This window comes from Octodon degus, unplaced genomic scaffold (assembly GCF_000260255.1).
Source record: "Octodon degus isolate 3935 unplaced genomic scaffold, OctDeg1.0 scaffold00267, whole genome shotgun sequence".
Classification (NCBI taxonomy): Eukaryota; Metazoa; Chordata; class Mammalia; order Rodentia; family Octodontidae; genus Octodon; species Octodon degus.
In genome coordinates this window covers 2,081,406-2,095,159 of record NW_004524843.1, presented here as the reverse complement: position 1 = coordinate 2,095,159, position 13,754 = coordinate 2,081,406, and the positions used below count along the sequence as shown (strand labels likewise).

At 36.9% G+C, this 13,754-nt stretch overlaps 1 protein-coding gene across 1 annotated transcript in view; it reads right to left on the bottom strand.

Moving 5' to 3' along the window:
- Positions 1 to 13,754, bottom strand: part of Ttc21b (tetratricopeptide repeat domain 21B) — an 87,014-nt gene that overhangs the window by 6,220 nt on the left and 67,040 nt on the right. The window contains 4 exon segments of the mRNA XM_004646388.2: positions 1,661 to 1,885; positions 5,443 to 5,638; positions 8,149 to 8,310; positions 8,504 to 8,654. Coding sequence (XP_004646445.1) covers positions 1,661 to 1,885; positions 5,443 to 5,638; positions 8,149 to 8,310; positions 8,504 to 8,654 — 734 coding nt within the window.

Sequence of the window (13,754 nt, the reverse complement as noted above, 5' to 3'; positions counted from 1 at the left end):
CTTTTCTTTAAAATAAGTTTTATCAATATTTTCATTAAAAGCATGACATTAAGAATATACATATAAAATATAGAGATGCAGATTTTCTACTTTGATTCAGGCAGGCTCCACTATACCTTAGCCCTTTTGTAATATTACAGCCATTTAAAACTTCACCAGGTTTGAAAAAAGATTCTTACCAGGTTTCATTTACTGTCTCAAAAATGTATACAATGAAAAATCTCTCCTTATTTCCTGATTATCCAATAGTATAGTTTATACAGAAAAGATGTTGCTTTCATTTTATGGTCAGCTTTAGAAATAAGTAGTTCATTAGCATACTGCAGTGGTAACCAATTAAGTTTCTCTTATTTTCGTAAAGCTGTGGGTTAAATATATTTGATGCATTTCAGCCGACTGCAGTTCCCATCCCCACTGGTACTTAAGTGTGCCCTAACTGGCTCCTGGGAGTGTCTTCAGCCTGGCTCCTTAGTCCTTGGCACTACTCTGATACCTAATGCCTCCCCTGACATCTGGCGTGACAAGATGATCTAGTGTCATCTTGGGCATTTCCTGATTAAACTGGATGATTTCCATTTTTTAAGATGGTACAACCCAAGATGTGTAAGCTCTTTAGTTCCTGAAGCTCATGCCCCCAATACTGATGTGCCCAACCAGCAGGGCTAAATAGTCTCTGAAGTAGTCATCCTGTCCAATTATGCAAGGCATTGCTGTCAGCGTTCCAGCACACTGAAACTGTACCTGCAGCAAAACCTTAACTTATGAAATCTTCCTCAATTCTACATTAGACACAGAATGTTTGACTATTAAATTTTCAAAGCCTGTTAATGAGTATCTTTTGTTTTGAAGGCCAATTTAAAATGGATGTAGCTGATCATTTAGAATAGTCTATGGACTGATAAATGGCTGGATGTTTTAGTTTAAGTCCTAAGAAAGTACACAAATAGTACTACAAATAGTACTAGAAAATAGTACAACAAATGGTACATTTCATAATCTGATTTGCTGAAAAAATAGAACTTTTACTATAAGTAAAATTTTGAATTGCTATAAATTTGTGAAAATACTTTCCTAAGTACAATTATTTCTCAGCAAGTAATAACAAACTTTGTGTGACTAAACACCAAAACATTAGTAAAAAGGCAAATATTCTATGGACTTGAAGATTTCTTCCTATCTTCTATCTAAACATAAGAATTTTTATTAAATGAAGTTAAAAGCTAATGAGACTTTCCCCCATGAAATATATTATGCCTAGGGATCCTAATAATGAGGACATGACATACAGCTGCAGTAAATTCATCAAGCGTATTCTTAATAGGAGGGACAGACACTCGAAATTATTGTGCTGCAATTTTCATTAGTTCTGGGATGAGACGGGTAATCACAGGCAAGTGCTTGACACTCAAGCAACATTTTCTGTAAGAAGGGCATCAGCACAGCTGAAACTTGAAAATGCATAAATCTTTCTTTTCAAGGGCAAATCACTTCTTTTTTACTATTATTATTTTCTGCTTCTTGTAAAAGGTACATTTAATATTAAAAAAAAAAAAAAAACACTCAAGAATCACTGGAAATGGACCAGCACACTATAATGTCCTACTATAGAAAGTCTATGTAGCTAGTGTTAACAATTACTTTTCACTCTTCAATCACCTACTCTATTATGACGCAGGCACTGTCTTAATAGGTCTTCTGCCATGTCATATTTTGCTGACTGAATATAAATATCAGCAAGCAGAAGCCAACTCTTCTCAAACTCCTCGGCATCAATGGGATTCCAGTTCATTTTTGCAATTCGTTTCAGCTGATTTCTAGCTTTTGGTGTCTGTTTCAAGATCATATAAGCTGTTGCCATTCCCAAGAGTGCTGGGATATGATCATTCTGTAAGAAAACAGAACTTTAGATCAGTAGATACATGAAATAAATATCCTCTATTTAAAAGAAAAACATGGAAAGCAGCACACAGTACATAAGAATCAGTCTGTGGTTCTATTTCTGGCTCCATCTCAGGTAACACTGACTCCAATTACCTTTAAACACAACGAATAATCTCAAGCTATCATGAAGAAACTTGCCCAGATCCTGTGTGGTAATTCCGTAACTATGCAGATCTCACAACCACAAAATCCCAACAATGTGGGTGACTTGATCTGTAGTGGGATTGCCTAGCTACATTATTTCTATAGAAACAGAAAAAAATCCCACTTCAGTATAGGTAGTTTTATTTCAGAGTTAGTGTTTTAGTTCCTTAGTTGTTCACCTGCCAAAAAGGAATAGGACTAGAAAAATTTCCCACAAATGGCAGTCAATTTGATTTATTTTTGTGGTAATGGGGATTTAAAACCAGGAGTTTTGCACTGAGCTGTATCCCCAGCCATTTTGTACTTTATTTTTAAATTTTGAAGTGGTCTTGCTACATCTTTAAGTTGTCCAGGCTGGGCTTGAACTTGTGATCCTCCTGCCTCAGCCCCCCTCCTGGGATGCTGGGACTGTAGATGTGCATCACCAATTGATATTGATTGCTCAGTTTTCATCCTTCTTATTTTACCAAAGAACCTTTTCTCACAATAAAGGGGGACCACTTAAATGTTATACATAAAGTGCACAATCAGTCATCTAGAAATCACATGCCTTAAAATACACTCCAGATGTACAGCTTCTTCACAGGGTCTTGGAAACACAATATTTTATAGAATTGGAAGTCAGAAAACAGCATTCTGTGAAACAGGTTAATTAGAATTGGTATAAAATGGAAGTTATCAGCAGTCTTTCAGAAAACTAATTTATATAAGCAATAATACTGCTGACTATAGTTTATTATTTATTTTTGGGCGGAACCGGGGATCGAACTCAGGCCCTTGCGCTTGAAACCATAGTTTAAACTACAAATTTAAACTCTGAAATCTGGCAGAGGGATGATACTTTTAATAAAAGGAAAGTCTCAGCTTCAGATACTAATTACAAATCATAATGATAATAAAGGTTTCCTGATTATTAATTTGGGTAACTAATAGTAATGACTATTGAAAAAGCAGGGTAGTGATAAAATGTTCAATGTGCAACACCGATTATGGTTAGAAGACAAATAACTATGGAAGAGACATGGGATTCATTAGTGTTGGATAAAAACAATAGGAATGTAAAATTTGGCTTTCATTTTATGTCTGTCAATAAACTCTCAATATGTAACTTTTTTCCAAGATAAAGAGTGGCAAAACAGTTGGGAGTCCCAAACGCAACCAACTGAAAATAGATTGTGAAGATTTGAGGAATATTATAAATTATTAAGCTTCAGCCCATCTTAGGTGGGATAGGACAATGCAGAAAATGTAGGCTTGTTGTGCATTTGTCTGTCAGTCATAAGATGGCCTAAGAAGAGAAGGGGCCTATGGAAGTCACATGCACAAAAACATCTCACATTACATACTGAAAGGAAGACTCTGATGGTAAAACTAAAACAGCTTGTGTTTGATTAGAATTGGTTCTTCGTTACTTGATCACGCTTAAGTGAACCAAGTAAGTTTCTAAAACTAGAAACTGAGTTCTCATCTCTGCAATGACCACAAGTTTGTTTTGTTTTTTGTTTCTGCTCTTCCGGGGATGGGTCCTGGGGCACCAAGCATGCCAGGCAAGTATTCTTCCACAGCACCTTCAGCCAGCTTCTCTCACTGCCAGTCACCCGGGAGGACAAAACGCAGGAGTAGAGAAGAGAGCGCCATATGACTAGTCCCCTTTACACTTCAAGGTAAAGCAAGAGGGCAGAGTTCTGCTTAGGCTGCTGAAGTCTCCACCATTTCCTCTCTGACTTCCTGCCACAGACTTCTAAATGACAAGGCCGCGAATATGCCTCAGGCTTTTTTGCATCTCTGCTTTTGTTTACCTTTTTCTTCACTTTGAAGACACTGCTCATTTCTACCTATGAAAATGTAATTTATTTGTAGTTTTTAAAATAATTTTGCTTCACAAAAGAGCTCTCCATCCTCCTCCTACTAACTATGGCAGCACTTCTGTCTGAATTTATACTGCTTTATTTGTGATTGTCACTGTGCTTAGCACTCGCTACTTACTGAACAGTCACTATAGTGAGTACATGTAGCCTGTAGGTGAAAAGAAAAATATGAGATAAAATACAAACTGTATCAAATTTCAACTCACCCATCATTTTGACAATCAATTTGATAATATGGTCAACAAATAAATTTGAGAATGATGTTAATAACTGTATATACAAGATGATGAAAATAATGCAGTCTCATCAACCTAAAAACTGGCACAGACTTTCTAGGAAACTGTTACAATATCAATCATTGCTTTTGGCTCTTCTTTTTAAACACTGAAGAAAAAATATGAGATTTAATCATATCAAATTCATTGCTGCAGAATACTACTTACAGCTTGCAGCAGTCACAGCACCTTACCTGAAACTGTGCTGCATCGTATGCTCACAGACTTTTCTTAGGCTGACATGATTTCCCTTCGCTCAGCAATTATCACGTATCTGTTGCTCAAGGCTACTCCAACAAAGCCCAATCCTTGGGACCGCATTTCAAAGTCTCCACAAGGGCTCTGCTCTAGGGTGCTGCAGATGCTACTTTGCTGTGTGTCCCAAGGGTGGCTGAGGATGGGAATAATTATCTGCCATCTAAGATAAATGGTACCAAACTAGGACAAGCGATGTAGTTGCCCAAATGCTAGTATCTCAATTTGAACACTGCAGGGGGCCTCTGGCAATTTGTTGCTGTGACTATAACCTCTGAACCAGAAGAAAACTGTGAATTTCTGTATAGCCTCTAAAGGAAGTTTTCAACAGCCTAGCACTGCTGAGTACAAGAACAATCATGAATGCTAATGAATAGCCTTACCAATTGCCAGTTGGGTAATACCCTTAGTCCTGTGTGAGTAAAGGAGATCTAGAACACTCAGACAGACAGACAGAAGGAAAGAACATAGTTCTGAGTGGGGCTAAACAGGAAAAAATCTTTGGTCTTCAAAGAATAGTATGTAAAGCAGTACTAATAAAAGGCTTGCAGGATGTTGTTTCAGTGTTGTGAAAGCAAAACTACCATTTGCATGATGGAACTGTAAATTGTCAGCATTTATTTCATTTAGCCCAAGAGTTGAAAAAATTCTAAGAATATGGTGAAAAGGTTAGATCACAGACAATGGGTGTTTGTTTTAACTTAGGAAGTTGATCTAGGCTACATCTAGAACACAGAAATTCTCCAGAATTCAACACTCTTGTAAAGATAATGACATCACTAACAAAATAACAGCATCTCTTCAGGAAAGAAAAGTATATTGTGTACAATTACGCCAGACTGTACATATAATTTTTACAAAATAAGTATGCCAATCTTCATGAAATACAGTAATCTAATGGCATATTTCTATATTACCAAGGAAAGATAATATACAAAGCTGAAAACAGAAGTACTAACCTCAGATTTTGCTACTTCGGTGAAGGTATTTAATGCTTGCTCAACATTAGGTTTCTGTTTGGTAGCCATTAAGCAATAGTTTTCCATTATGCGAAGCTGTACGTGACCCTGAATAGTCTGAGGCTTTAGTTCTTTAAGGAGTTTTTCTGCAGTTCTCACTGCTAACTGCACAGACTCTTGCTTTTCAGTTGAATTACTGTGTGCAATTAAAAATCAATTACTTATACCCATTACTGATAAAATTCATTGAAATTAGAATCAGAGCTTGGCATATACTGGCTTCTATTTATCACTTATTTAAAAGCAATCCTTTGTGGAAAATGTCACTCATTCTCTTCTAGTAACAAGTGTTACGCAATTATAATCCAGTTTTTCAATGAAATATACATATCAGTAAGACACCATTAAACTGTAACTCACTTTAGAATAAAAACAACAATAAGCCAAACGTGCATATGGTAAATGTGTTCAGTTAAGCTAATGCAAAACTAGGATAAAACAAAATTACATAACTAGTAAATGATATTGTCAATTTAGAAGGTGAAATGGAAGAAGGACAGAGAAAAAGCCAAGCACTTCATGATTTCATTCAATGTATGCAAAGTTAATTTTACATTTAAGAAAATAGAAGCTCAAAGTGCTGGGGAGATGGCTCAGTGGAATAAGCGCTTCCCTGGCAAGCGCAAGGGCCTGAGTTCAATCCCCGGTTCTGGGAAAAAAAAAAAAAAGAAAGAAAATAGAAGTTCAAACAGGTGAAGTGATTGGTCAGATTATACAGATAATAAAAGGTAATTTGAGGATGTGAACCTAAGTTTATCACTTATAGTATATAAAATCTCCATTTTCCTTACCACGTTGTCTATCAAAAAAGAAATTTCATGTGTTAAAATGTTATAAAATTTGAGTACAATATCAATCTGAATATTTGATAGCAAAATTCTTAACTCTAATATGCCATATATAGATACTGTAAATATTCAATTAAGAAAGGAAATTAAACTCTCAAAGTCCAATCACTAAAGTCATTCATCCTTTCCTTGGGCCTTCCCCTATATATCTTGCCTAACACTTTTTTTTTTCATTTATGTACTTGGTACAGGGTCTCACCATGCAGCCCGGACTTGTAGTGCTCTTCCTGTTTTCAGCCTCCCCAGCGCTGGGATTACCGGCAGGCGCCACCATGCCCAGTCTTGGCAGTCAGTTCAGCGTACCTGGGGCACAGCCAGTGTGTAGCCTATGGTTCCGAGGGACTAAACCCCGGTCCTTGCGCTTGCCAAAGCAGGTGCTTAGTCCACTGAGCTATCTCACCGGCCCTTTCTTTATCTTACCTAATACTCTATACTGGTGTCAACCTTCTTCAAAGTTCCTCTGTCTTCTGACACACTGTAGCTTTGTTTCTCTGTCCACCTCACAGACTGCCCATTCCTAACCTCCTCTCCTTGAGGCCTCTTAAATGAAAGCAAGCCCACAATTTAGTTTTCAGAGCTCTGATACTACACCACCTTGCAAGGAGGCATTCACAGTTGTGACTTTTTTTTTTTTTTAAATATTTATTTATTTATATTTATTACATTTATTTATTGTGTGTGTGTGTGTGGCCAGCTCAGCCCACCAGGGGGCGGGGCTGGCTGGCATGTGGTGCTGGGGATCGAACCATGGTCCCTGTGCTTTGCCAAGCTTGTTTCAAGTAGGTGCTTTAGACCACTGAGCCATCTCTCCAGCCCACAGTTGTGACTTTCTACTTTGCATAGGTCTCCTGCCTCTGCACAGCCAGTAGGCCCATCTCTCTGAGTTCTAGTTTTCTCTTTCCGTTATTTGTTAATGATCTCTACTTTGGTAAACAATAATTCTGTAACAGTATGCTTCTTAAAACAAATGTTAAAATAAATACCATTTTCTTTTTCTAAAATTTCAGTGTTCTTTATAAATCTAAGCCTTAAAATTTGCCATTTCAACTACTCAGCAGGATGTTAGTTTTATACCACTTCTCTAAGCATCTTCCCTTCATGAGCATGCACTACTACAATTTCGAAGAACTCCTCCGATACTTAATATCCATTGTAGTCCATGTCTGCTGTGTTGGAGATTGAATGGTTAAGTAAACTACATGGTCCTGAAGGCAGAAAAGACTGTATTTTCCCTGCACATCCTTATATATTCTTCACCAAGCCCTGCCTAACTCTCGGGACAGCACATGCATCAAATACAGCTTGATGGAAATCACTTAGCACAGAAGAGCACAGCAAAAAACAGCAAAGGCTTGAGGCCAGGAGCAAGTAGCCCAAATCTTGCTCTATGTTGACTTGTCGCAGGCAAGCTGACTCTGGGCTTATTTTATACTAGTGTTTTAAGAAATAAATAAGATAGTACAAATAAAGTATACAGCCCAGAGTTGGCATATATAAAACTACTATTTAAGTACTACCACTGTTGTGTGGAGAATTTTTACCACACTCATCAACTAGTTTCATTTTCTATAGTAGAATTAGGACAATGTCTTTATAGTATGTCTCTTCTGACTTAGGAAACCTCCTAAAAGTATTTCGTGCCTATTTCAGAAAATTGTTATTTTGATGTTAGCTACTGTCATTCAACCCTTCATTAATGCTATACTAGAACATAGTTATCTTTTATAAAATATTCCTGTTTATTGTCCCCAACAACTGTTAAATAATGTGCCCAAGAATAATGTATCAGACTACTCACCCCAGGTCTCCTTCCAGGTTTTCAAACACTTCACCTCCAATAGTTTCATTGTCTGGATTTAAACAGATTTCTATCATATTATAAAGGGCATTTTGGCCCCATTCGCTGTCTTTCCGAGCTTTATTAAAATGTCGAAGGGCTTCATTTGGTTCTCCAGTGTACCTTGTTAGACATTTAAAAAAAATCATTTCAATCTTTTTTTATAAGATTTATACTAGGTTACGATGCTGTTTGGAGAACAAAACTATCAACATATTGAAAGGTATATATATTTTTGATTACAAAGAAAAGCTTGTTCTCCTTTATCTACAATGAAAAAAATTACTATGTAGGATTTATTTGTCAATAGGTTTACCAAAGATATAGTCCTTTACAGTACTGAAATCCTGGCTCTACTTTTGCTCTGGAGTTACGTTTCTCAGCCATTACGAAAAGTCTTGGGACGTCGTCAAATTTTCCACATCTTCTTAGAAGATCAATCAAACGAGATAAAGTCATGTAATTATCTAGAAATAAATCATACTTCAGATATAATCATTTCATCACTTTTGATCTGATGGTTCTAATTGTACTTTTTAATGTATAATCAAATGAAGAATAACTTAAATACAAATAAAGGAATACTTCAGACACTGCATGGGCAACTGGATGTAAGCAAATGATACAGGACTGATCTCATTGAAGGGCACTGAGAAAAATGTCACTCAGTTTTCAGTTGCTCTTAAGCCCAAAACGTTTTAGAAAGAGTCTTTGTCTAGCTAATCTAGACTCTAGTTCTAAAATTCGGGAGGGCAAGTGAACAGTTTCTGACTCTTCACACACTACAGCTGGGAAGCAGGAGAGAACAGAACTCTTTGATAATGGTAGTTGTGGGCAATTAAACAACTTCCGACTTTAATATGTGCATGTAACTAACACTAAACATCAGACTGATTATGGTTTACATCTGGATGCCCCCCGGTGCCTCATGTGTTCACAGGCAGGGCTTTAGGGAGCTGACTGGATCATAGGGATGCTCAGTTGAGAGCTGTTAGAAGGTGGGGTCTGGCCAGAAGGGGTGGGGCACTGGGGCGTGACCCCCAGAGGCTAAGTCTCCCTCCCTGCCTCACCCAACCTTCTTCCTGTCCAGCACACCATGAGCAGCTGGTCTTCCACTGCACCCCTGTGCCAAGCATTCCTGCCTTTGAGCCACTTGACTCTGGACTGAAATCTCTCCCAATTGAAACAAAATAAATCTTTTCTTCTGCAAGTTTCGGGTGTCAAGTATTTTGTCGCAGTAATGCGGGAAGTGACTATCACAACTTACAATACCATAGCCTTAACATATTAACCTCAGTATTTTAATCTGACTTTAACTTCTTCCAAGGAAGGGGATTCAATTATTTGTTCTCAGATATAATTTCCTGTTAGGTTCCTAGAAAGCTTTCTTCTTTCAATTCCATCTGGTTCTCTTTATTGGGTATATACTAAGCTTTGAAAATAATTTTATAACATTTTTTAGAATCATATATGAACATTTTAGAAAATAAGAAATACAAAGAAGTATAAATAAGAGAAAACCCTTCAAGGTTCCACAAGATAACTTTGCCATGCTTCTTTTCATATGTTTATGGGTGACAATCCATAAATATGAAAACTTAAATTCATTTACAATTATTCTTTGCTTATAATGAAATTTGACTGACACTTGGGGATTTAATTTTGATGCAACATTGCATAGTAAATAATTTCCAACTGCTATTAATGGTACTCTGAAGATTTCAGTAGCTATAGGAGTCTATTTTATTAACAATTCACATCTTATTTCTCTATACAATAGTTATATTTTTTTAGATGTTTGGGCTCTCAAGTTTCCATAAATACACATAAGGCCATTTTAACACAATTCATCTTTGATTCTACTTTCTAAGAAAAGTGAAAATACCACATTATCTAGCAGGTCTACTTCTGAGTACATACTCCCCCAACATGAAACCAGATCCTCAAGATATACAGGTATATAAGATTTGTATACCCACATACACAGTTGCACAACTTATATAACAGGCAAAAAAGTAGAAACAACCCAACTGTCCATTCTGAGTAGAAAAACAAAATGTGGAACATAGATACAATGGAAGGCTATTCACCCTTTAAAAAAAAATGATATTCTAACATGTATGAAAACCAGGATAAAGCATGAAGACACTGTGTTAAGTGAAATATGCCAGACACAAAGGAGAAGTATTGCATGCTACCACACAGAGAAGCTACCTAGCGGAGTCAAATTCACGGGAGTGCAAAGTAAAATAGTGACTGTCAGGGTCTAGAGGAAGGGAAAGACAGGGAGTTGGTGTACAGCGTTAGAAAAATGAAAGAGTTCTGCAGATGAATAACAGTGGTGGTTTACACAGCAGAGTGAATGTACTTATTACTGGGCCAGAAATTGTCAAAATAATTTTAAGTTGTGTGTTTTACCACAATAGAGGAACAAAAAATCCAAAGAATGACTGGAGGCTTTGAAGACGCTCTACTACACTTTCTGACCATCCAGGTTGGCAATATGATCATCTGCCCTCTCTGATCTATAAGTCTGCATGTTTTGTTTTTCATCCCTTTTGCAATCACTAAGAAGCAGAGCACGCTAAGGGGATGATTTAAAAAACAGAAGATCCAGGTTCTAGGGAGATAGTTCAGCACCTGCCTGGCAAGCACAAGGTCTCAAATTTGATCCCCAGTACCACATGCCTTGCTAGCCCAGAGCCCAGAGCATGCTGAGCCAGCCACTGAAACTGGGCATGGTGGAACACACCTGTAATCCCAGAATGGGGAGGCTAAGACAGGGGGATCATTGAGTCTAAGCTGAATACTGAAACCGTGCACCAAATAAATGAATAAAAATTAAAAGAAAAAAAACCTCAAAGATTCAAATATTGAATCTATTGGCTTTGTCCTTTCACAATGTGAAAACAAGCAAATGACTCAAATTCTGAGTTTAAAACTAGTTATTTCCCTAAAATGATGTTGAACCCCACAATGCTATGAAAATAAAAACAAAGGTATGAGTAATACAAAATTGACTACTAATGTCATTAGTAGTATTTACACCTAAAATTTTGACAAGAAATAGTATGTATGCTTCAGAGTAAAGCTACAGAACCTGGAAGCTGTACTAAATAAAGCAGAAACTGAAGATTAAAATTTTTGGCCAATTTTTTGTGTATGATACTGTTAAAATTTGCATTTTATTGCTAATATTATCTAAAGTCAGCACTGGGAAACCATTTCTTGAATAATTCTCCCTTTACAATATTACTGAAATATATTCACTGTTACTTCAAATTTCAATCACCACTAATTGTTAAATTTTATTTACTTGTCCTTTGGTTAACCATAATTTTTTTGTTTGGACAGAATTTCACTATGTAATTTAGGCTGGCCTTGAACTCAGAGCAATCCTCCTGCCTCAGCCTCCCAAGAGCTAGGACTACAGACATGAGCCACCATGTCTGGCCCCAAATTAACCATGCAATTTCACACAACACAAATTTTGCCATTAAAAAAAATGAAACACATTGGTATGGTCTGAAAAGCTTAGTTAGTCCATCCTTACTGCTGGACTGTCAATGGGTATCAATATAATTCCAGTCTGATGGGATAGGGTATGAGCACAATGACGTGGAATTAAAAACTCCATGTCCTGACTTTGCTTGGTGGAGTCAGGAGAGGTTTCCCACAGAAGCTGACCTCTGCACAGCCTTGAGGTAGGAGAAAGATCCTGCCAGTCTAACAAAGGCATTCTGAGTAGCAGGTGGTACATGTTACTACACACCAAAGTGGAGGAGGAAGAGGGGTAATAAATAGGAATAGAAGGACAACTTGGGGTCATCATTTTTAAAATCATGGTATTAGTTTAGACTTGAAAGCTCTTAATTTTTCTTACACAGTGTTGAGGTTTGAACCCAGGGCCTTGGGCATGTTAGGTATGTGCTCTGGCACTGAGCAACGGTGATAACACCACTATGGGTACTATTCCACTACTGTCCTAAATTTTTACCAAATGTGTAATTTGTGAGTTTTAGAATTGATCTGCTATCCCTACAATAGCCAATGATAGCAACAGACAAGGGGCAGAAAATTTCCCTGGTTCAGGTGACAGGAAATCCTAAGTAGAGCTATGAGGCAGGAGAAGACAAATGAACATAATATCTAGTTATCAAATAGAACTAATGAGACATAGTAACCAATTAGTGTGCAGAAAGGAAATCCAAGTCCTTTGGAAATTTTGAGAAAATAAATAATCTGTCAAAAGAACAATAAACAGATCTTCTAGAGAAAATTTTTCAACTAGCTAGGCTGCAAACTGGATGGCACATTTCTGCAGTAAACTAAAATAGAGCTTTGATCTATATACAGGAAGACCATAATACACATGTGTAAGATCATTTTACATTCAAGAGTTTTAGAATTTGACAAAGTGTATGTCTGTATGTAAAGTCCTACTAGAAATGAAGCACATAAAACAAGGTTAGAAAGATAAAAAGTTACATAGATAAGAACTTCATAGTTTTAAATAACTTAGCATTTTGTGCTCATTTGACTCATTCAACCAATGAACATTTACTTTGTACCACATATGTGGCTCATGATGTATCTGACAGGAATATAAGATGAATTTATGATCCCTGAACTTCAGAAGTTTGTAGTTTACTAGAAATGACAAATATCAATATAGATATTTTTTAGCAAAGAACTAAATGATAAAGAAGTATGGGCAATGCAATCCAAGGTTAGGTGACCTGCCCCTCCCTACTGAATGAACGTCCTCCTCGAGGTCCTCCAGTGGTGCTGGGCAAACCACGATAAGCAGTCATCCTCCCAGCAACACGTACAGCATTTTTAATCTAGGTGGTAAGACTTGGATGAAGTATGTTTTCACAGAAGGATATATATTTTAGATTACATGTTGAGAAAGAGAAACCAAGGGTGGAAAATATATCATAGTTCAGTGAAAAGAAAAAATTCCACACAAAGTCTTGGAGATATAACTGCATGTCATTTGGTTTTGCTAGAGCACAAATCTTTATGCTGGATTTATAAATAACTAATTTTATGTTTGTTTACAAATGGTCAAAAGCATCCAATATACTAAGCCAATTTAATTATTACCTATTTGGAGAAAATGGCACCAAGTAACAGAATTTGGGTGACAGGAAACCTTACACACAAAGATTTCTTTAAATTTTATAGAATTATATGTGCAGGGAGCTTTAAAATATTCATAAGGAAATAGGTTGGCTTTTTAAGAATCAAGATTTGGAAACACTGTGACACGGGAACAGTTTGAGATATAATGCAAACATGTACACTGCAAGTGCTGGCTCAGAGAACAAGAAAAGGACAAAAAAGAGTCCAGAGTCCAAGGCAGAAAGAGCAGGAAAATGATATAGGCCTGTACAAAATAAGGGTAGGCTTAGTAAGGTGAGTGGGGGGGGATATGGATTGATTAATTTAAAGCCAGGAGTTATCACAGCAGAGTTATATGATGCTTAGGGAAAAAAAAAGAATGATGTGAGGTAGGGAGTGGGGGGAAGGGGGAGGGAGAGGGAAAAAGGGAAGGAGGCGGG